The 22,542-nt window shown below is 44.7% G+C and overlaps 2 protein-coding genes across 2 annotated transcripts; both read right to left on the bottom strand.

Annotated features, from left to right (window-relative positions):
• Positions 1 to 3,409: 3,409 nt before the first annotated feature.
• LOC133207020 (acyl-CoA (8-3)-desaturase-like) lies at positions 3,410 to 10,051 on the bottom strand. The gene is made up of 12 exons (XM_061343515.1): positions 9,833 to 10,051; positions 9,653 to 9,763; positions 9,057 to 9,254; positions 8,052 to 8,153; positions 7,737 to 7,865; positions 7,330 to 7,387; positions 6,722 to 6,798; positions 6,159 to 6,256; positions 5,700 to 5,796; positions 4,622 to 4,701; positions 4,298 to 4,423; positions 3,410 to 3,461 (listed from the first exon to the last, which is right to left on the bottom strand). Exons 1-12 carry the CDS (start codon positions 10,049 to 10,051, stop codon positions 3,410 to 3,412), a joined length of 1,347 nt encoding a protein of 448 aa, XP_061199499.1.
• Positions 10,052 to 15,196: 5,145 nt separating this feature from the next.
• On the bottom strand, positions 15,197 to 22,542 carry LOC133207045 (angiomotin-like protein 1). The gene is made up of 3 exons (XM_061343573.1): positions 22,337 to 22,542; positions 15,641 to 15,864; positions 15,197 to 15,218 (listed from the first exon to the last, which is right to left on the bottom strand). The coding sequence occupies exons 1-3, from the start codon at positions 22,526 to 22,528 to the stop codon at positions 15,197 to 15,199; spliced, it is 438 nt and encodes a 145-aa protein (XP_061199557.1). The 5' UTR covers positions 22,529 to 22,542.

The raw sequence follows: 22,542 nt of genomic DNA, 5'->3' as shown, positions 1-22,542 counted from the left end.
TTAACTGGTTCAACAGGCTCTGTGTGAATACTCATTTCTTCATCTGTTTCATAGATGCTATTACAATTGAGGTTGTTTACCTTTATCAAATTCTAAAGTGGTTCACAAACTTCAGGGTGTCAGGGTAGGTCCTGGTGAGAAGCTGGTAAGCCACTTTTGCACTTGCACTGATACCAAAGCCTCAATAGTCTGATCTAAAAGAGTAATACTAGGAAACTACAGACCAGGAGGCGGCTGGTGGCAGCCAGCATGGCTTCACTAAGTGCAAATCCTGCTTGACCAATGTGGTGGCCTTCAATGACGGGGCTATGGAACTGACGGAGAGGGGCAAAGCAGTTGATGTCATCTACTTGGACTTGTGCAAAGTGTGACAGGCCTCTGCATCAGGAAGAAGGGACCATTTAGTTTATCTAGAATAACTTTATTTATGCTGGTTTTCCGTCTCCTTGATGGATTGCTGTCAAAGGATGTGCCCCAGGCACACACTGCAGTCTGGGAAGCACCATGGTGGGTCTCTGGTACAAGGAAGAAGCAGTTTAAAATCAGGCTAGTGCCTCTCCTTTCCCTACTTCTCCACTCATTACTGCACAGAGAATAAAGTAACAGCATGCCTTGAATACATGAGAGGATGAACAGTTGTGTGCAATATGAAGTGGCAACTTTTAAAATGCAAAAGCTAAGTGGAAGCATCTATTATGGTGTACAATGTCCTCTGTTACACAGTGCTGGTAGAGTCAGCTACAAGTTAGGCTCTGCAGGTACAAATTAGACTCTGCAGGTACAAGTTAGGCTCTGCAGGCACAAGTTAGAGTGTGAATGAAGCCAACGAGCTAGTTCCCTGCTTCTCAATGATGTGTTTGGTGCTGAATGTGCCAACTTTGCCTTGCAGTGTCTCCAAGAACCAGGAATGGGCTCTTTAATTGGTTGCCTGCACCCAGGGGAAGGAGTGGGAAGGAGGCCAGTGGGGTGATTCTATGTTAACATGCTACACCATGCAATGCAGGCACTCCTTTAGGACTGGCAGTGCTATTGTACTGAAAATGTGTACAGGGGAATTGCTAAATGCACTTCCATGAAAACAGTGTAATGTCTGTGTTTAATGTATGTAACTACAATCAGAACTAAAGATAAAGCGATATGCTCTCTTTTAAGAGCTGCAAGTGCGGGAAGCTTTTATTTCCTCAACTCTTTAGTGAGAACACGGAAAACTATCTAAACAGTCCTAAAAAGTAAATGAATTTGTTTGGCTCTTGCAAACTAAAACTTACTTTCACCACTGGGATTTTGCATGGCAAGGAAACCAACAAGTAGTGCTAAACTAAAGGGGAAAAAAGAGTCAGTACTTAAGATTCCTGTATGCTTGAATTCTCCTGTTTCCATATGGAGAAATATTCAGCCAGCAGAACCTTGCTCAGGAGGACGAAATGAGAGATATCTTTCCTCAACTAAGCCAAAAAAGGTTCCTAACATACAGCAGTATGTGGGCCCCTGCAACATCAGGAAGATTCATCAGAGGTCATGCGCTTTTTCTGAAAAAAGTCAATATGATTTTTACTCTAAAAATCACAAAGAGGAGCTCTATTGATGTTCCTCTCATTTCTGTTTTTCCTGTATCTATGTTATCACTACTTTCTTTTTCTGCTGTTATTAATTGATACCCGTACATCTTCTTGGTCTTTCATACATCCTCCATTTCTTCTGTCTGTAATTCAATGTTCATCTCTCCTCATTTACAGTTTACCTTTCCCACTCCTACCTTCTTCATTTGATTGGCTCTCTCAAAACCAATAACATTATTGGAGAGCTACTGTGCCTCCACTGGGGTGATCATGATGCTTTCCACTAGCAGAAGCTGTCCTTGACCATAGGCATGGAGAGGCCAGGTCCTTCTTGGAGCCAAACAACTACATACCAGGTACAGAGCTGCTAGGTGTGAGTTCTGGTGTCTCTCCACCCTCACAGGTCAGAACTTATTCCTAATTTCCAATCTAATATCTAATCTGGTTCTTGGGGAGGAGAAAAGTTTGCAAGGCCCAAAGAGGCCCATATGGTATGACAGAATTAGGTAAATTTTATTCCTTCTCTGGATATAGAAACAGAGCACAGATGTACTTCATTGCCTAATAACCAGTGTAGATGCCCACAGGTCCTTAGACTCACCAGGAAGTAAACATTCAGATATAAATATATATACATATATATATATATATAAAACTTAATAAAAGCAAAAATAGTCTAAATGCCCTTGCAACCTGGACCTACTTTAAGTGCTTAGGCTTCTCAGTTTTATTCAAGCTGGTCTACATCAAAAAGTTAATCAGACAGCACAGTCACAACACGATTAAACTATATACATGTATTTATGCATACATATAAATAATATGTGCTATACAGACTCTTTGGACTGTATTCAAACCACCCGGTATTACATATGTAAAACTTAGCATCTAGTTATCTGCCTCAATATGACCAATAAAAGTTATAACACCTAAGCAGTAAAGCAAGCAGTGTACATGTGATCAGTAGCTACAGGGACATCCACCAAGTCATACTGCTCTTTGCACACTTATCTATTCAAGAATATCCCTTAAAGAACCTCCCCCTGTCCTTGTGTGTCCTGACTTCTGCATTTTGCTTTGTACTATCCCAATTTCACCCATCCACAAAGCCAAAACCCCTGAGGACAACTTATTGCGCCTTTCAAAACTGAAAGAGGGCTTGTAAGAAAGCTAGAGAGAGACTTTTACCAGGGCTTGTAGTAACAGGACAAGGGGCAATGGCTTTCACCTCCCAGAGGGGAGACGAGCTGAGCTCTTAGGCAGAAGCTCTTCCCTGTGAGGGTGCTGAGGTGCTGGCTCAGGGTGCCCAGAGAAGCTGTGGCTGCCCCACCCCTGGGGCAAGGCCAGGTTGGACACAGGGGCTTGGAGCAAGCTGCTCTAGTGCAAGGGGTCCCTGCCCGTGGCAGGGGGTTGGACAAGATGATACTTAAAGGTCTGTTCCAATCCAAACCATACTATGATTCTCTGAATAATTTCCTATCAAAAATTTCCATAAGCAATGAGCTCACACCTCAAGGAAGTCAACTGACCAAGCTGATTCAAGAGCCACTTCTCCCCAGTTTAAAGGCCCAGGTCATCATGGCTCTAAGTATGAGGCTGAGAACAGGAAGAATAGAGGTTGATAGAATCATAGAATCATAGAATAGTTATGGTTGGAAAGGACTTTAAGATCATGGTTGAGAACAAGATAAAAATGTCTCGTAAAGCTACTTTCCCACCCATTGTTGCTTAAATTAGCTTTGCCCAGCTCCCGAGTTTCTATACCAGAAGACACACACACACTGCGGGTCTGTGCTGAGTCTTTGCAGCAGTCGCCTGCTGAAGAGGCTCCAGTTGAGAGTTGCCGGTTTCTATCCATGCAGATAAGCTTCAAGCCAGTGCTCTCCAGAATCCTTCAGTGTACTGCAGGAAAAGAAAGTAAAAAGTCACTTATGAGGAGACAATATTCAACTTCATAGAATCAGAGAATCATAGAATGGTTTGGGTTGGAAAGGACCTTAAGGTCATCCAGTTCCAACCCCCCTGCCATGGGCAGCAACACCTCACACTAAACCATGTCACCCAAGGCTCTGTCCAACCTGGCCTTGAACACTGCCAGGGACGGAGCATTCACAACTTCCCTGGGCAACCCATTCCAGTGCCTCACCACCCTTACAGGAAAAACTTCTTCCTTATATCCAGTCTAAACTTCCACTGTTTAAGTTTGAATCCATTACCCCTTGTCCTGTCACTACAGTCCCTAACGAAGAGTCCTTCCCCAGCATCCCTATAGGCTCCCTTCAGATACTGGAAGGCTGCTATGAGGTCTCCCTTGATACTTCTCTTCTCCAAGCTCAACAGCCCCAACTTTCTCAGCCTATCCACATACGGGATGTGCTCCAGGCCCCTGATCATCCTCGTGGCCTCCTTTGGACTTGTTCAAAGTGTTCCATGTCCTTTTTATGTTGAGGACAGCAGAATGGACACAATGCTCCAAGTGAGGTCATAAGAAGCAATTTAGAATTAAAATGAAGTAAATGGAAAAAATGAATTAAAAAATGCATAGCAAAGTCTGTCTAAAGGGAAAGAGTAGAGAGGATTTAATAAGTGAAAACAACTTTGAAAATTTAAGTGCTTTTAGAAAAACCAAAATAAACTTTAGGTTTGATCTCTCTATGGAAATAGATTTGAAATGCTTGCCTATGTCTCTTCCTTGCAAGCAATTACAATGCAAAACCATCTTGATAAACGATACTTACTGCAATATATCTGAAAATGCTGTCAGTAAAGTCTTGCTTTTATACTCAATGCCATGCTTATCACAAAGGGTTTTCACCAGAGGAGCTACTTCGCAGTAGTTGTGTCGAGGCATTGTGGGGAAAAGGCTGCAGAATTGAAGGAGAGGCAGTTAGTGTAAGACTTGGCTTGCACCACTCTCTGTTCCCTCTGTCCAAAGTAATTCCCTGCCCTCTCCCAGAAGGAGAGCAAAGGGTCTCGAGATGGTTTAATGTGAGACTACATGGCCTTGCTGTCTTTTAAGTTCCCCATATTATTCCCGCTCTTCTTCCCAGAATCATACTCACTGGTGCTCAATTTGGAAGTTGAGGTGCCCAGTGAACCAGTCATTGAACAAAGATTGCTTCACGTTGCACGTTGCGTGGAGCTGGGAGGAAAAGACATCAAAGAAACAAATGATTTAGATTTCATTTTTCTGCAAGTCTGGTAACTGAACATCAGCAATCATTACCCACCCCTCTCCATCATAAAGGGCAAGTTAGAGTCAGGGATTATAGCCATGATTGCCCTGAAGAATTAATCAAAGTCTAGATTTAAATGGGTTGTGAGCATACAGGTGAATTTAAATAGCTCTTTGTTCAGAAAGAACAACTTGAGTGTCATGCACACAACCCCAACTGTGATTCTTTAAAGAGGTTCTCGCATCTTTCTCTTGGATGGAAAGAAAGAAAAGATGCCCAGTTGAGAAACAAAAACCATTCTTCTGGCCTCCTCCAACTAGTACAATTGGAGTCAGACACAAAAGGATGAGGGAAAGGTTTGTGTACACAGGCTTCATCTCACCAAATTTAGGCACTTTTAGTCTGAAATCTGCATCTGAGCTCATCACCTTACAGTCAGGGGAGAACACCAGTTGCCATTCACCAGATCTCCTTTCAGAGGAAGGTGAATCATGCTCTAGAAATGGCTCTTTCTCTCCAATGAATAGCTTAATGCTGCTGGAGGCAGCAAAGACTGGAATAAAGTTATATTAACATACTCAATTTATCAGACCTAAAAATTTATCTTATCTGCACTACAGCTGTAACAAGTAGGGTAAAAAATAATGGAATACAGTCCCGTTTTGCTTCTCTTTAGTTAGCCTAAAAAGGAGATTGTCTGTTGGAGCATCTTTTTTCATAATAAAGGGAAAAGCATTGTGAAAAATACATGAAAACGCTTCAGTGAAAAAGTAGGATTTTTTTACTTCTGATGTCCTTTGTTCCAACTAAAGTTTTAAGTGTCTTTACTACTTCGGAAATGCCTATTTAACAAAGAGCAAGAGCAAACCTCATTAACACAGCATTACAGCTATGACAATAAGAACATTGCCTTTGCCCTGCAATTCAGAAACACAGACCCTTTCTAGAAAAAAGAGATTCTCACCTGAGTAGATACCCAGTCTTTGTTCGAATCATAATCAATGTGCATTGGAATGTGATTCATCTGTGTCACCCAAGCAAACCAGATACTCTCCAGGCACCTACACAGGTAAACACAGAAACACTTACCATAGCTCTAATCCCATCCAAATTTACCATTAAAACACCTTCCTGAATCTCCTCTTTAGTGAAAGAGCACTTTTATGCAATTCAGGATTTCCTATGTCACCCCTTCTTTCCTACGTTTTGGAGTTTCTTTTGAGAACCACTCAGGTTGTGGCTGCAGATGTCCCTGAGCAGCCACCAGCCCTCCCCTGAATTTCACTGTTTCTTCTGGGCTGTCTGTTAGAAAATAAATATAAGTAGATTGAAATTATTATTGTTGTTTTGCATTTATTTCCACTGAAACTAAATGTTGTTTCCAAGTATTAGTCATGGGGACTCTGGATGTGCTGTGTGTTACCTGGACAGCCAGAAGAACATCACAAAATTGTTAAAACCCATTAAAGGAATATACATGAGACCGATTCGGATGTAGAAGGTGACAGTCAATAAGAGGTCCTATGAAATAAAACAAAACAAGATGAAAATAAGGCTTTGTTGATGAACCCCCTCCACTCCCTCCTCTCCCCTTTACTTGAACTCCAGTATTAAAAGTGTTCTTAGTTACTGGTCTCTCATTTATCAAGGGGAGGCTCCACACCATCATTCTGTCTCAGGCTGACTGTATCCCTGAAACATCCCACAGCACTCACATTACCTTCAATAACTAAAGACCCACAGACAAACAGCCCTGTTTTGGGACTAGGTCTGATAGTCTTCTGTTAACTTTTATTCGGCTACTAAAAGGCTAAATAGCTTCTAGAAAATTCTTCCCAGTCCCATTGATCACGTTCCTGCTGCAGCAAGCCTAGAATCAGCCTTTTCTCTCTTAACCACCCCAATCACTTGAGGTGAAGGTTAACATAGCCACAGAGCGGAGGCAGTTTTTGAATGCTCCGTCTAGACATTGCAAGTACTGCTTACCAACCAGTTTTTCTTCTTGATTGCGAAGGAGAATACAGATAACTGGAGGAAGGGTATAAATGTAAATGGGGTCAATACTGAAGGAAAGAATGAAAACAAAAGAGATTTATCAGTTCATTGCATCATAAATCTTAGAGAATCATATGATCATATCATAGTTAGGGTTGGAAAGGACCTTAAGGTCATCCAGTTGCAACCCCCCTGCCATGGGCAGCGACACCTCACACTAAACCATATCATAGAATCATAGAATAGTTAGGGTTGGAAAGGCCCTTAAGATCATCCAGTTCCAACCCCGCTGCCATGGGCAGGGATACCTCGCTCTAAGCCATTTCACCCAGGGCCTCGTCCAACCTGGCCTTGAACACTGTCAGGGATGGAGCATTCACAACCTGCTTGAGCAACCCCTATATGGTGCCTAACACCACATAATCTTAAGAGAGACATAAGGGGCAATAACTCCTCATCTGAACCTTCTTTGGTATGAAGAAATCTTCTGGGAGCTGTGACTTCAACAGGAATATCTTTTAAACCTTTGTTTTGGGAAGGAGATGGATATTTAGGTGAAATTCTACAGCACTGCAAAGAAGTAAGGATGAAATACTCACAGATGAAATACATATGCTGATAATTGTAAGGCATGAACTTCTTCTTCTTTTTGCCAAGCTGAAAGATGAAAAGACATTGCAATGGGCCAGTTGCAGACCAGGGAGTCTTCGTGAGGTATTTTTCATTCCTGCCTAATGAATACAGTGAGAACTACCTCTTAATTTCTCTAATTCAATCCCTCTTGAAAAGCAGGTACTGAAGCTCCAAATCAAGTGAGAGAAGCAGGTTTCATTTCAGCCTCTGTATCTAGGTATCAATCTTATGTCAATGTGAGAACAAAGCCTTTTTTAAAGAGTGCTCCAAAATTCATGTCAGGATACAAAAATGATCAGGAAACAATATTATTCCTCACTCTATAGCTTCCTGTCATTAAAACCTGTGTTTCTCCAAACATGCCCATGCTCACCTCCACAGAGAGTGTCTTTCCCAAGCTGAAGAGGAGAGGGTGTATGCTGACGTCAGGGTCTTTGCGGAAGCACTTGGGTTTGGCATGGTGCTGGTGGTGTAGGTGATTCCACCAGCTGGCTGGAAACCCCTGCACAAAAACGTGAAGACCAGGGATTCAGAGTTGAACAGTATCAACAATTGCTATTTATCCACCTCTTATTCACAGCTGCACTACACTTCCCTCACAAGCAATATTATCTGAATATAGGGACACTCCCATTCATTGCTTAGTCCATGTTAACCACAGAGAATATTCCCAACATGAGGTAACTACCTTCAGAACATTCATAACCACAATCTGCAGAAGTCGATTCCATTTAGGCTTCTTGAAGACAGAGTAGTGTCCCAGATCATGTTGGAAGAAGGCCGTCTGGATCTGGAAGACAAAAGGGTCACTGAGGAAGAATAGTCACGGTGGCATTGCAATTATTTGTGCTGGGAGTCCTGTAACTTCAGAGTCTGAGTGCATCTTCCTCCTGGTTTGGGGAAGAAACCCCACCTGCTCTCTTAAATGCTCAGTGCTGAGAACGTCCTTCCAGGCTACTGTCCTAAAGCTGCTCAGCATCATAGAACACCAGGGAATCATAGAATACTATGTTAGAAGAGACTTCAAGGATCATGTGGTGCAACTCTTCAGATACCAGATACTGATTTTATTGTAGCAGCTGAGGGGAAAGTAGCAAAATAGCATTACAATTCATTTGTAATGTAATGACTTTGTTACAGCATGGAAGTCTTTTTCTCCCATTGCAAATTGATGATTTCCAAGTAACTATCTCCATAATGTAAGTATTTACAAATCCACAAGTTGATTCCATTCAATTTTTCCTATGGAAATACAAGAATGCTCTCTGAGGAGTGTCTGCCTTAGCAGATAGAGGGCAAATGGAACAGATTGTTTTAAAAAGATGAGTTACTTCACACTGTGTCCATACATGTCTGAACAAACCTAAGGATTCAGTGCCACTAAGAAAATCTTGCTTTCTTCCTTGAGCATGAAATATTCCCTCTTTTGCTTGGGTAAGTGAGGAGATCAGCTCATCCCATCTTATGAAATGCCAGCTTCACAGCACCCCACCAACCCTGGCAAGCAGCTTCTCAGCAAAACGGGATTTGCTGCAGGCAACCAAAACTGTGCTGTAGATCATGCTTGTCTTCAGCCAGACAACAGGATGTAAGATGGGGAAGTAAAACAACAACTGGGATATCAGCATCTCATTATCATCTACCCAGGAGAGCCAAACAGGTCTGCAGTGTTGAAAGGCTGTCAGCAGTTTACCTGGGCAGTGGCGAACAACACTATGCCAACCACGAAAGGCACAAGGGATATTCCAAAGTGCCAGACCACGAGCCAGGATACAACTTCCAGTACCAGGAGGTGAAGGAAAATCAGGAAGAAAAAGGTGTAATTTGGCCTCAGAAGTCCCATCTTCTCAACAGAGCAGCGCAGCTCACGAAAATCCTCTAAAAGTGCTTTCTGCGGGAAAAGTGAGTATTAATGCACTGACTACATTGAAAATGAAACACGGCAGACCCAAGAATCCCAAAGTAGACATGGAAGTCACAGGAGATATTCTCTCAGAGGGTTCTCTGTATAAAAATCAGCATCAGATCAACAGATCTTGGTTTTGCTTTGACACTGGAAATCAAGCTACTGACAAGTTTGATACTGACACATTGCAGTGGGATGAACCGAGAGGAATTTGGGGCTCTGGGGCACCTTCCTCACACCCAGGTGTGGGATAGTGATTCTGGGACAGTACATGCTCCCATGCCTATGGTACTGTGTCAGGCATGCTGCTAGCTCTCTTGTTTTCCTTCTCCTCCCATACCAAACCCCAAGCCATTCCCACTGCTGGACTCAAGGACACTCACATCTTTATTAGACTCACAGCTGGGTTGATCTGGTGCCAGCTCCCCAATCAGCAGTGATTTCAAGTATCTTTCCACCAAGGACTTATCATTATGAAGTGCAATAAAGGCATCCTGAGAAAGACACAAATTAAAGGTTTAAGAAATGTCCCAAACTTCCTCCTCTGCCCTCCTAGACCTTACCGTAGCATCTTGCCCAGCATAATGGCTTAGAACTTGGCTGCCTCCAGGATGTCGCTTGGAAAACTTGCTGACATCATACACTTTCCTGTCAATCACCAGCCATTGCTCCTGCCCTTGCCCACAGCCATTGTGCATCCTGATCTCTTCCCAAGTGAAAAGCTGCAGAAAGGCTGAAACGGGTCGTGTCTCCTTTTCAGTGGAGCCAGTCTGTTGAGCCATCTGCACTGGTAGATGTGCACTTGGTGCTGAGGCACACTGGTCTCAGTTTTGCAGCACTGTCTCCAGGCTGAGAATGAACCATCTCAGCTTCCCCACTATAAAGTCCCTCTCCAAGCCACTCCCTGCGCTTCCAGGCTTGTTGACTACTCTTGCCCAAACGCACCCTTCCATAGCTCCCTCCTCTTTCGCGTTCACACTAGACACTTTGATAGACTTCTGTGTGTGTTTTCAAATAGTAGTTGGTACTTCCAAGAAGGCATGTGGGTGCTTTCAGGGAGAAAATTGTCTTCAGAGCATATGTTACTAGATTCAGTTTAGGAGTCAGTCAAATCATGGAATCCCAGACTGGTTTGGGTGGAAAGGGACCTTAAATCTCCTCCAGTTCCAGTCCCTGCCACAGGCAGGGACCCCTTCCACTGGAGCAGCTTGCTCCAAGCCCCTGTGTGCAACCTTGCCTTGAACACTGGCAGGGATGGGGCAGCCACAGCTTCTCTGGGCACCCTGTGCCAGCGCCTCAGCACCCTCACAGGGAAGAGCTTCTGCCTAAGAGCTCATCTCAGTCTCCCCTCTTTTAGCTTGAAGGCATTACCCCTTGCCCTGTCAAATATGAGATGTCCCTGCCTATACATACACAGTCAAATCATGACTTTCTCAGTTATCACACACTGGACGCCAGCATCCTCCAAACCATTATTGTTACTCAGATGAATTGAGTTTATAAACACAAAGATAGTTTTCCTCCATATTAACCTTGTGCATAATATTTCATGTCTGAATTTATTTACCACCTAGTCCCATCCAGATGGTCCTGTAATACCCATTACATTAGAACCAAATCACACAAGTCCTTTCCCAGTTTGAAAGCAGAAGCTGTCTCTGTCTGTATTACACAGGTCTCCAAACAAATGTCAAAGCCACCTTGAAAAGCCCAGGCAGGTATTGAAAGCCACAGTCCTGCTCATCCAGAGAAACTGTTGAGGAATCAGTTCAGTTGAATTTACAACATAGGCAAAGTTCTGCAACAACTACCCACACACCTGCCAAAACCTATGTCACTTGCATCTGGGAGCAAGTACATTTGCTCAGAGCTATTCTACATCACGGCTTTTGTGACCAAGAGTCTCCTTGCACAGACACTTGACATTGTTTCCCCATATTTCCAGTATGCCTGTGGTGTGACTGCTGAACTCACAGTTATTGCTACAACGCCTTTATCTCCTATCACGTAATTGTTTGCAGTTTACACTTAATCCACTGGAGATAAATTGTCCCAGCCCAGTATTCCAAGAAAATCTAGTATTAAGATACACTTTAGCTGCTTGTTGCTAGGATAAACTCGTATTTCAGACAAATCCTTGAAGTTCTGAGTAATTTTGTGAGTCGTACATGATGGCACCTGCAGTTCTTTTAGAATCATAGAACGGTTTTGGTTGGAAGGGACCTTTAAAGATCATCATCTTTTGACCACCTTTCTTACGGAACCTAAATTTAGCATGGAGCCTGTCACACATGCTATGAGAACACCTACCAAGTAAGGCTCCTGGGCAAGACTAGATGAAGCACATTTACTTTACAAGGTGTACAGTCTCACCTAGGAGAACTCAGATGTAGAAAGACAGACAGCTGTGGGTTGTATGTATCTCCAGAGTTAGATGTCAACAGTGCAGAGAGTTTGTCAAGCATGACCTTGGAGGTAAGCATCTACAGTTACAGCTGCAGTTATCTATGGAGGCATACCTGAGTCTCTCTGCCTGCCTCTGGTTGGTCTGTATACATGCTGGAAAAGCATCTTACCTTTATGGAGGGCATATGGATATTCTGCTCTGTCGTGAGGAGATGACTTGCATCTGTCCGCTCCTACTCCTGTAGGTAAAACCTGTGTTCCTGCATGGATTTCTTGACCCATCATTCAAGACTCTCTCTTCTGTAACTGTGACCTATCTCTTTCCAAACACAGCAAGGAAACTGAAATCATTGAGATTATTTTCTCTCTGGCAGAAAACTTTATTGGGAATCCATAATTCAGACCAAGGCAACATTCTGAAACATCTCCTCAATCATTGCAAGGGACAATCACTTTCGCAGACTGAAAAGCATCATTTTGAAGAAATGTTTTGGAAGAAAAGACAATACCCATCAACTACTTGCTTAATTAGAACATTGAAAGTCACCAGGTCAGTCAGGAGGAGAAAAGAACAGGTTTTCCTGGTTTATAGATATTGTGAATTAAGGAGACACTATCCTCTATCTCAGATGGGGCTGTTCTTCAGGAATCTCATGTACTTTCAGGAAAGAGAAGCAAAACCAAAGGTAAAATCAAGGACAGAGAGACAAATTTGCAATGGAGGCCCTCTTCTCTCACTGCCTTGAGGGCTTCAGCTTCCTCAGGTACTCAAAGTCTTGGTTAACTTTGTTTCATAACTTAATCCAGCTATCAGTAGTAAGGTAGCATATGGGCTTTTGGTTCCTCTGTGAAAGCAATATTTATATCCTTTGCAAAAGAGAAAAGAAACACTTGTGAAATGCTATCATTTGGGTGGTGGCAAACTTGGCTTCCACTTGTAGCTTTGGATTGTATCTTATGAGGAAACAATAAAAAAACAAGATGGATTTATTACATGTTAATTATAAAGAGGTGTAGAATTAGGTTCTTGAATAAACATTGTGAACTGTCTCACCTAAAACTCCCCAAGGAACAATAAGATGCATTAAACCACTGAACTACATGAATTTATATGTATATAAATTTTTTGTACTCTTGTGTACGTTACTAAAACCTCTACACAGAAGATGCTGCAACACTGCACAATGAAGCTTTAAAACTTGCTGTGATTTTCTATTGTGGTACTGCTGGGACCTTATCATATACACGCATCATCTGTAATTACACACCCCAGATTCTTTTTTAATAGGGTCGGTATTAACCTCTTTGGCAATCATCGTGTACTTTCCTGTTTTCTGTATCTCATTTAAGAGAATGCCTATGAAGATAAGCAATTCCTATCAAATACACCCTTCACATTCTCCAACTTCCCAGAAGTGACAACCCCAGGGGCTCTTCTGCAGCTTAAGATCTCTATTTAATGGATCTAAAATGATAATAAAAACTGTTAAAAGGTCCCTCTCTCAAGCACAAAGGTAGCATTATATATTGTTACAAAAAGGAACTAAGACACAGTGTGATTCAAGCTAAGCGCCAATTTGACAAGAAAAACAAACCCATTTTGATTGTGGTTGTTTTTTTTTTTTCCAGAGGAGTCAGCATTATAATAGAATTTTATACATTCAGTGCAGAGCACCCACTGATTCATAATATGGGTTTTTTTCCAATAGAGAATGCAAGATAATTGTTACCCTCCACAGTGCACAGTGCTGTGTTAAAGGGCAAACATGTGCCATCACACTGCAGCGAGCACTGCAGCATTTCCATTCTCCAAACCACATTTCCTCCTTCTAGACATTTATCTCCTGCTTATGGCAAACTAGAGGCACCAGGGGAGGGCTGCAGCCTTTGCCTTTGGTGCAGTAATGACGCATTTGGAAGCTGCTTTCTGGAAATGCAATATGGAACAGCCCTTAGGAGCTACAGCTGCGGCTACTCCTGCAAAAACACTGTCAGATCTCTGGCAGGAAGGCAATGGTTTGGAAGCACGGTCCTGGTCTGTTAATGGCATCTTGGGACATCACTGGTGCCTGTCATCTTCTGAGTCAAAACCTCTGCCAGCCCTGCATGCTCAATTGGTTTTGGTCCTAGCTTGTGCGTCACTGATAATGAAGATCTGCCATTTGGACTCAGTTACCAACAAGGCAGGAACAGAAGAAATTCTGGCTGTCTCCTTGTGTGCTGTGTCTCTTCTGCTGACTCCAGTTAAAAGAGAAAAATAAGATCTTTTTTTCCTCTGTGATGAGAAAACGTTTCAGGAGATATAATCAAGAACATATATATTATATATTACATATATGTATTATATGTAACCTGAGTTATCAGGAGATAACTCAGAGAACTCAACTCTAAAGTAAAAAGTTGGAGCATTTTGATTGCAGCATTATGGCTGACAAACCAAAAGGTATAAATGATAACAGGAAAAAAACCACCAAAGTTCCTCTCGAAGCTGAGGAGAGACAAGTTAGAGCATCGTTCTTCTTAAAGCTTTCTAGAAGGAACTGGAGCAGGCATTTGAGAACTATGGCAACCCCAAATACAATTGTTAATCCCAGTGCCAAAAGATGTATTTTAAAAAGGAGGAATCTGTAAGTTACAGAGGAATTTTCTACCCAAATGAGCAGATAGAGCCTGAACTGTCAAGACAAGGACTTCGGTAACAGTCCATCCCATCCTACCTAACATATCAATTTGTCCCTATATTCCAGTCCAGAGAGAACAAAACTTTTCCCAGTTCTAGTTTTATCTTTGCTTGAATTATAATTGTGCTCTTCTCAAATGTCTTTCCATTTGCACCAGCATCAGCATGCCATCCTCCATGTAGTCTCTTTGTTAAACTGGAGGAGAGCAGGCTACGCGCAACTGAGAAGGGCTACCCAAACTACACAGGCACAGCAAGCCCATGGCAGCCATGGCAAGAAAGCCTTTATACACCAGCAAGAAGCCAATACGGATGGGAAGGGTCTCCAGGGAGCTGTTGGAAGGGTGCTGGGGGATCTGCCCTGCCTCAGTGCTGCTGGAGAGAAGGGGATGCTCTCAGGTCTGGCCACCTCATGACCCTGCCAACCACAGATACTGGCTTTAGAGCCATATCCCAGTTGCACCCTGGCAGCAGGAGCAGCCCGTCTGCCTTGTGGCAGCACAAGCTCCGTGTAACAGCTGCTTTGGTCTCCACTAATGGCTCATAAATAAGGAAGGGTACTGTAGCAGGTGCATGCATTGACAGAGGTACAAGAGCATCACGTTTTGCTTATGTTGCTGTTTTTTCCCCAGTGGTTTGATACCCTTAGTACATCTGCTCGCTCTCTGGAGCCTATGCCCCTGTATTTGGCATTCACTGTGGCTGCAGCTTGGAACATCATCCTCCTTGCAAACTCCTTGTGCTTTTTTCTTTCCCCTTTTCACAGATGACTGGACTTTGGGACTTGGGGATGGAGGAGGAATAACAAAGGAGTAACTGTGCATAAAATACAAGCGTAATATTACCGCTCTAAGGGCACAGGGCTGCCAAAAAGGAAAAGAAGACATACACAGAAATGCAAATGAACACTTCTAGCCCATTCTGGGCTGTGCTAGTATTTAAATAATTTATTGTCTGAAGATGACACTGCTTGTCTCCACATCTCTCACGGGCAGAGGTTTCTGTGAACCAGCTTTGCCCAGAACAGACATGGTCCAAGCTCCTGCACCCCCCAACATCCTCTGCTGAAGATCAGGAGTTAGCATCATATTGCGGTTTGGGTTGGAAAGGATCTTTAAAGCCCATCTAGTTCTACCCCTCTGCCACAGGCAGACACGCCTTCCTCTGAACCAGGTTGCTCCAAGCCCCGTCCAACCTGGCCTTGAGCACTGCCAGGGATGGCGCAGCCACAACACAGCCAGAGGAAAGGAAGCCCATTGACCTGAACCCCAAAGCAAAGCGGCACCAGGCAGGGCTGCAAATGACTGTCCCTCTTTCAAAGCAATACCAAAGGCCCCATGCAGCCCAGCCTGTCCTCACCTGCTGCATCCGCAGCGAGTCCAGCTCCCGCTCCAGGCGCGTGCGCAGCCGCCGCTCCATCTGCTCCCTCTTCTCGCAGGCTGCCTGCAGCTGTGTCAGCGCCTGCTGCAGCTTCTCCACCTTCTCCACATAGGCCTGCTTCCTGCGCAGCTGAGGGGCAGGGGTCACAGAATCAATCACAGAATGGTTTGGGTTGGAAAGGACCTTGAGATCATCCAGTTCCAACCCCCTGCCATGGGCAGGGACACCTCACACTAAACCATATTACCCAAGGCTCTGTCCAACCTGGCCTTGAACACCACCAGGGATGGAGCATTCACAACCTCCCTGGGCAACCCATTCCAGTGCCTCACCACCTTTACAGTAAAGAGCTTCTTCCTTATATCCAATCTAAACTTCCCCTGTTTAAGTTTGAACCCATTACCCCTTGTCCTATCACTACAGTCCCTAATGAAGAGTCCCTCCCCAGCATCCTTGTAGGGTCGGTAGTGCTGGGGCTCTGGGAGCACCCTGGGCTGCTGGGCACACTTGCAGGGAAGCACTGGGCTTGAGCATGGCTGTGGCATTCTGAGAGCTTCTCTAGGGAAGGATGGTGCCCCTTTGGTTGGCAGGGAAGGGCACAGCAAGCATTGCTGGGGCAGCTCCACTGCTCTCAAAGGGAGCTGCCAAGATCTCCCACCACTGGGTATCATTGGCCATTAAACCCCCTGGCCATTTACCTACCATCATGTTGGTGGATACTCTTTGGGCAAGTATACAGGCTGGCCTCAGGTAGGAGTGGGTTTTATTGACTGGTGACACTGATTGCACTCAGTCTCTTTTCCACCCCTGCCTATCTGTTCAACACAGGTGTAACAAGAAGAGTGCCAGCAGCCAGAAGCATTCCACCTGCTCTATTCTGCTCCTGGGCTTGGCCATGCTGGTGTACAGATGTGCTGGAAGCTAAAGCCAGGCCCTCCTTAGGTATACAGTGCAATTACTGAAAGGCTAAACGTGACACAAGGATTTTGCAATACAGGGGTATTGCTCAAACATCACACCCCAAAAGGAATTTGCAAGTGGACTGCAGATATTCAAGGGACTTAGCAGCTATATCCCCTTCTTCTGGCCTCCTACCATGCCACCAAGCACGTCACCAAGTGACACCATAGGGTGTTGTGATTGGGGCTCATGGCAGGAGCTGGCAGGCTTGAGGGCTCCTGGGGAGAGGAGGGTGCGGATGATGGACATGCTGGGCACTGGGATGGGCAGCAAAGCCTGTGGTCAAACTGGACTCCCAGCCAAAATCTGGCACTGAGAAGGGGTGAGCTCACCTTGGTGTCCATGAGCCACCCTCATCCCTGGTGAGCATGGACACTGACCCCAAAACTTGCCCATGGGGCTGTGGCAGTGGGGTCTGCCTGCTCACCCCATGGGCCACAGTCCCAGCCTCAGGAAGCCCAGTTCCCCTCTTCTCTCCCAACCTTTTGTCATGAATTTTCTCTTCACAAGCAAATTTACCGTTCTAAAGATACCTGCCTTGTAGTGGAAAAAGCAACAGCACACACAAACTGAAGCTGCAACCCCAAAAGACCTCAATGAACCCCCAAAGACTCCAAAACATTCTGGACTTAATGCCCTGACTCAGAAAGGGAGGGTGAATGGGCTTGGATGCTGGATCACAAAGGCTTTGCAAGCCTCTGCTAGACCCCATCTGCAGCCTGAGGATTAATGAGGGATGCTCAAGGTCATTGCCATGATCACTAAGATCCTCTTTAGGACTTCTAGTCTCCCTCAGGAGGCAGAAAAACACATTAAACCCCAGTCAACACTGGGGAACTAGGTAAATAAGGGAGGCTGGAGATGCGCTGTGAGATGGCAAGGTGAGGGTGAACAGGCTATCCTTGTGCCTAACTCTTTTGTAAGTATTTAAATCACTATTAAAATTAACTCAGTGTGGGATATAGGAGCTATAAACCACAAAAGGTATGCCTTTAAATACCTTGGGATGTAGTGAGAAGTTTGTTGCCTTGTTCCTGGGCATGTGGAGCAAATAAACACCAGCACTGGGTACCCCTGGCTGTGAGGTTCTCCTTCAGCCAGGGTCCTCTGCTTTGTCCAGGACTCCCATGCTACAAAGTTGATTGGGTTTTAGCTCTCCCCTTCCATGATGTTGGGCTCACTGAATCCAATGATAATAAACCCACTGTTTCTTGAAATTCCTTTTCTGCCACCCTAAACCCATCCACATCACAGGTGAAGTGAAACACGGGTTTGCTCACAGCAAAAGCAAAGCCTGGTCTAAACAACCCTCCCCAGCCAGAGCCAACAACTGGCAGCGTGACCTCCTTGGCCCCACTGTAATCCAGTCTAACGCCTATGGCTCCCAGGGCTTTTCATGAAAATTAATGAGATTATAATCCCCACTAGTCTCTGGCAGCAGCACGAGGGTTGCATTCCTCGGGAGCTCACAGCTTGGCAGGACAGACACAGTGGTGGCTTCCTGCCCAATGTGCTATTTTGGCAGTAGGAAGGTGCCTGTGCCACCTCCCAGCTTCCCCAGTGCAGATCGGAGAGGGGAAAGGGGCTCCTCTGGGGTCCCTCCTCAGTAGCAGACCTCATCTGCTCCCCCACATCCTGCCAGATGCTGCAGGGTCCATCTGTACCGCAGCAGCCAGAATGTGGCCTTGCAGCAGCGCTCTAAGCCCCTTTGTTCACACATGCATGTGCAGGTGAGGCGATGCATACATGTCCACTGCCTTAGCAATGAGTTTAGTTGGAGATATGCAAGAAGACAGTTCCCATACTCATAAATGTATAGGGAACTTCCTGAGCCAATTCTGAATTTTCTATTCTGCCTATAGATTCTTAAGCAAAACATTCACCTACACGGTTAAAAAACGAAGTACAAACTGTTGTCATTTAATGGGCTTGTCAGTGCAGTGTGCATCCATAAGGGAGGTGGACTGCAATCAGAAATACATGATACCAAGCTCCACTGCCTCACAGACATACTGACTCAAATGCATAAAAGCCGGATGGCACCTGGAGAGGCACCAATCCATCCTCCTGCTGCAAGGTAGGATCAACTCTATCTAAAACCTGGCACATGTCTGTATAATCTGTTTACAAAACCCTCCAGGGGTAGGGACCCCACAACCCCCCTGCAAACTACTTGACGGCTTATTTTCCTTTATTGCCAGAAAACTTTTACCCTAATGCCTAATCTGGCTTTCTCTTACGCAATTTAAGTAAATTACTTCTTGTTCTGTTTCCAAACTGTGACCTACCAGAGCAAGAAGCGTTTAATGAAACAATTCGTATATTCACAAGATCAGCAAGCTTGCCTGAACACTGCCCTTGTCCCAGGGATTAGGAAATAAAGATGAAAGAAGAGCTCAGGCTAAAAGGGGAGGATCCAAGCAAATGAATCTGAGTAAAGAGTAGGTCTTAGAAAAATATCTGTGCTAGGAATGTAACTCCAGTTTGAGCAATGAATGTCTATGCTATTTGAGATCTGAGTTAAAGACTTCAGAGATGGAGAACCTATTATCTCTCTAAGTCGGTTGTTTCAGTGTTAATTACTAACTCTTTATTTCTGGCCTGATTTGCTCAGCTTCAACCCCCAAACACTGCATCTCATTATTTCTTCTTACATTAAAGAGCAACATCTAGTCTGGCTGAGAGCAATCCCTTCTTCATGCTCATGCGCACGGCCCGGAGCTCAGCCACCTCTTCACGTTCATCGTTCACAGCAGAGAACAGCTTCTGGGCCCCAAATAAATGCTACAACTGCTTTCTGAACCCTCTCCAATTATTGAGTCTTCCATCCAAAGTGTGGAGCAGACAGACAATTCCAGCAGCAGTCTCCCGGATGATGTGTGCTGCTAATACCACCTACATGGTTTTGAATTCAATTCTACTAGCAGGCACTCGGGATAATGCACATTTATGCTATCTTATGTCAATTCAACTTAGGAGCTGCTGCTTATTTCTCAAGTCTTGATTTTAAAAGCTTTAAAACTTAATTATATTCTGGTCGTAGAAGAAACCTGTGTGGATTTACAAAGCAGGGCATGATGTAGAGCTCTGGTAATGATAAAAATAATAACAGTCATTTTCGTTTGAGTGATTTTGTGTTTCCTTCAATATATTCCAAATTATAGTAAAAATTCCTGATTTAAGATGGAAGGCCAAAGCTTCAACATCATCTGCTGTACGTGTGTCGAACCGAGCTCCAGAAACACTGTAGACTATTAGCAAGGTGCTCTCATTTAGTGATGAAACAGGCCAAAAACAAAGGAAAGGGAGCACAGGAGCTTGGGCACATGCCAGCAGCCACCCGAGCGGCATGATACTGCCTTGAGGAATTAGAACGTGACAGCTGGCATAAAATTAACTTGAGCTCCCAGTACAATGAAAAACCAGTTAAACCCTACCAGGTCCACATGGGTTTGCAGGCTGAGGGCTCTGACAGACACACTCTGGCAAATACTGCATTACCTTCATATGTTGTCACCTCTGAGATCTATCATGCCGCAGGCAGGAGGTTACCACCTCCATAACATCCACGATGCCCAGGCAGGAGCTTCGTAGCTCTCAAAAGGGGAACCTTTGCCCTCTCCTCAGCTCCACCAGTCCACAATCCAAGGCGCTAGCTCTGATCCCCAGCACATTTCTGTTGGGTGAATAGACTAAAAACTGGCAGCTGCAAAGCTCTTAGAGCCCTAAAGCTGCAAATGTATTTAATACAGCCCAGCAGGAACAGGGAGGCTTCTTACACCACCTGCCTGGAAATCTGCTTCTATGCTTCTGCTGCCTTCACTGGTGTGTATTCAGTGGTACTGCCAGTACCACACTGACGGTCTGCGGAGCAGCCAGCAGCTAAATGTGTTTCTTCCCATCCCCTGTGTGATGCTGGGACTGTAGAAGCAGGTGTTGCCACCTAAAACATTCCTTCATTCAGCCACTTTGTAATGAAATGCAAATAGAAAACGTCGGGTTGCCTTTCAGGCTAACAGTGTTGAGTGAATTATGTACAGATTAAAGGTATGCTAGCTCCTGCAGCAACCCCAAGGGGACTGCCCCAAATACACTGAGATGGTGAGCAGGCTTTAGTCTAACTAACAAAGGAGCAGTTAAACTTAATGTGATCCTCTTCTTGCTGCTGAGTGTATCCACTGGAGGGAATGGAGTTCTTAAAATGTTTCTCAGTGGGAAGTCAGAATGGTCAGAAACAAAACAGCAATGCCTTCAGCACTTACACACGCACATATATATATATATACACACACACACACACACACAAAGTGAGTGAGAGAGAGTACCTTAAATCTTCCAGACTCTAAGTAACCACTAGTTATCCTAACAGGGGGTCTGGCATGCTGGATACCCTGATAGCACACATTCAAATACCACCGAGGTCAATTCACATTTCACCTTTCCAAGGAGATAAACTGCACTTAAGTTACTTCCAGGTATTTGGGGAAATACCTGCTCCTCACAGACCCCTTGTGCCCCTGCCCCCAGTGGGCTCCTGTGATTCACCCCCAGACCAGCCCTGGGAGGGTGCAGGTGGGAAATGTGGCACTGAAAGGGAACAGACCTGCTTAAGATCATGCCAGCAGCCTGTGCCAGAGCCTGAACCTCTACCCAGCCTGCTAGGATAGAGATTCATCAATGGCCCTCCCCTCCCCAGTGACCTGCCCACTCAGATAGTAAAGATCATGTTTCTTTTATCACCCATAAAACATATTCCCTCTTTGTTAGTCCCATGGACAGAGATTTTAGGTCCAAAAAGGCCTGTTTTAATAGTCAGAATGCATAGACTTTCAGCTAGGTATTAAACCCACACCTCCTGATCGAAGGTCCTTAAGGAACACAATAAATGGAGACTTGGAGACCTCCAGTAATAAAGAACTGACAGCATCACTGTTACAATTCAAACAGAGCATTATTTCTCCTTGGAATCTGTCTAGCTTCAGCTTTCAGCTACTAGACATTGTTCTGTACTTGTCAGTTTGAAGAGCTCTCTGTTCCTAGGATTTGTGTTTCTATCTGAATACCTGTTTTCACTATCAGGCTTGTAGGATCACTGCTTAAAGACCTCTTGAAAGTTCTGCACTTCTTGGGACTCATGGAATCATAGGGTTTTTTTCAGCTCCCAGATACAACCTGTAGCTCTTTGTACCTCTAAATCCTGAACAGTCTGATTTCAAACCACTGTTTAGACGAGAAGTTACTGAGCCCTGTGCTGCTGTGCACATCTCAAAAGCCCCCTGGCATTATCTGGGGATAAATGGGATGCACCAACACCACGTATTTGTGTTGCAGTCCCAAGTCAGTGAGTAGTCAGCTTTTTATTTGATACTTCTATTAAATCTGACCATTACCTCAGCCACCAGCTACTTGAGTCTGGTGCTGCTCCTGGCTCTGCTCTGAAAACATCTATGGTTGTGGTCCCCTTTGCTTGCTTGTTTGGCTCAGTGCTGTATAACTATGCATTTTCTCTGTAAAAAGGCCAGTACAAGGGGAGCAGGAAGGTCTACCACACCATGGCTGGGAGGGACTGACTTGGACAGAGGAAGCTCTAACCATGAGCTACCACTGTCCTCCGAGCACAGAGATGCTGCCCATGCCTCACCTCCTCTTCCAGTTTGATGACCTTGGCTTGCGCGTTGTTGAGGGCTTGGTCGAGGATCTCGATGTGCCTCCGCTGGTCCTCGTTGGCAGAGCGCAGAGCTGCCAGCTCCATCTCCAGCTTCTCCTTCTCCTTTTCTGGAAGGAAGACAAGAACAGGAGCCATTCCAGCAGGACAGCTCACAAGCTGGGCCATGCACCAGAGGTAAG

This window comes from Neopsephotus bourkii, unplaced genomic scaffold (genome assembly GCF_033783945.1).
Source record: "Neopsephotus bourkii isolate Nb327-2 ecotype Australia unplaced genomic scaffold, CSIRO-AGI_Nbou_v1 NB_1825, whole genome shotgun sequence".
NCBI classification, from domain to species: Eukaryota; Metazoa; Chordata; class Aves; order Psittaciformes; family Psittacidae; genus Neopsephotus; species Neopsephotus bourkii.
Note: the sequence above shows the minus strand (reverse complement) of the source record. Positions and strands in the feature narration are given on the sequence as shown.

Coding starts and splice junctions, on each gene's coding strand:
- LOC133207020 (XM_061343515.1), bottom strand. CDS start 10,051: ATGGCTCAACAGACTGGCTCCACTGAAAAGGAGACACGACCCGTTTCA. Junction 8,154..9,056: donor TGTTGTTCGCCACTGCCCAG/GTAAACTGCTGA, acceptor TTTGTCTTCCAG/ATCCAGACGGCCTTCTTCCA. Junction 6,799..7,329: donor TCAGCATATGTATTTCATCT/GTGAGTATTTCA, acceptor TCTTTCCTTCAG/TATTGACCCCATTTACATTT.
- LOC133207045 (XM_061343573.1), bottom strand. CDS start 22,528: ATGGCCCAGCTTGTGAGCTGTCCTGCTGGAATGGCTCCTGTTCTTGTC. Junction 15,865..22,336: donor TCATCAAACTGGAAGAGGAG/GTGAGGCATGGG, acceptor CCTGCCCCTCAG/CTGCGCAGGAAGCAGGCCTA. Junction 15,219..15,640: donor GTCATTTGCAGCCCTGCCTG/GTGCCGCTTTGC, acceptor CCTTTTTGGCAG/CCCTGTGCCCTTAGAGCGGT.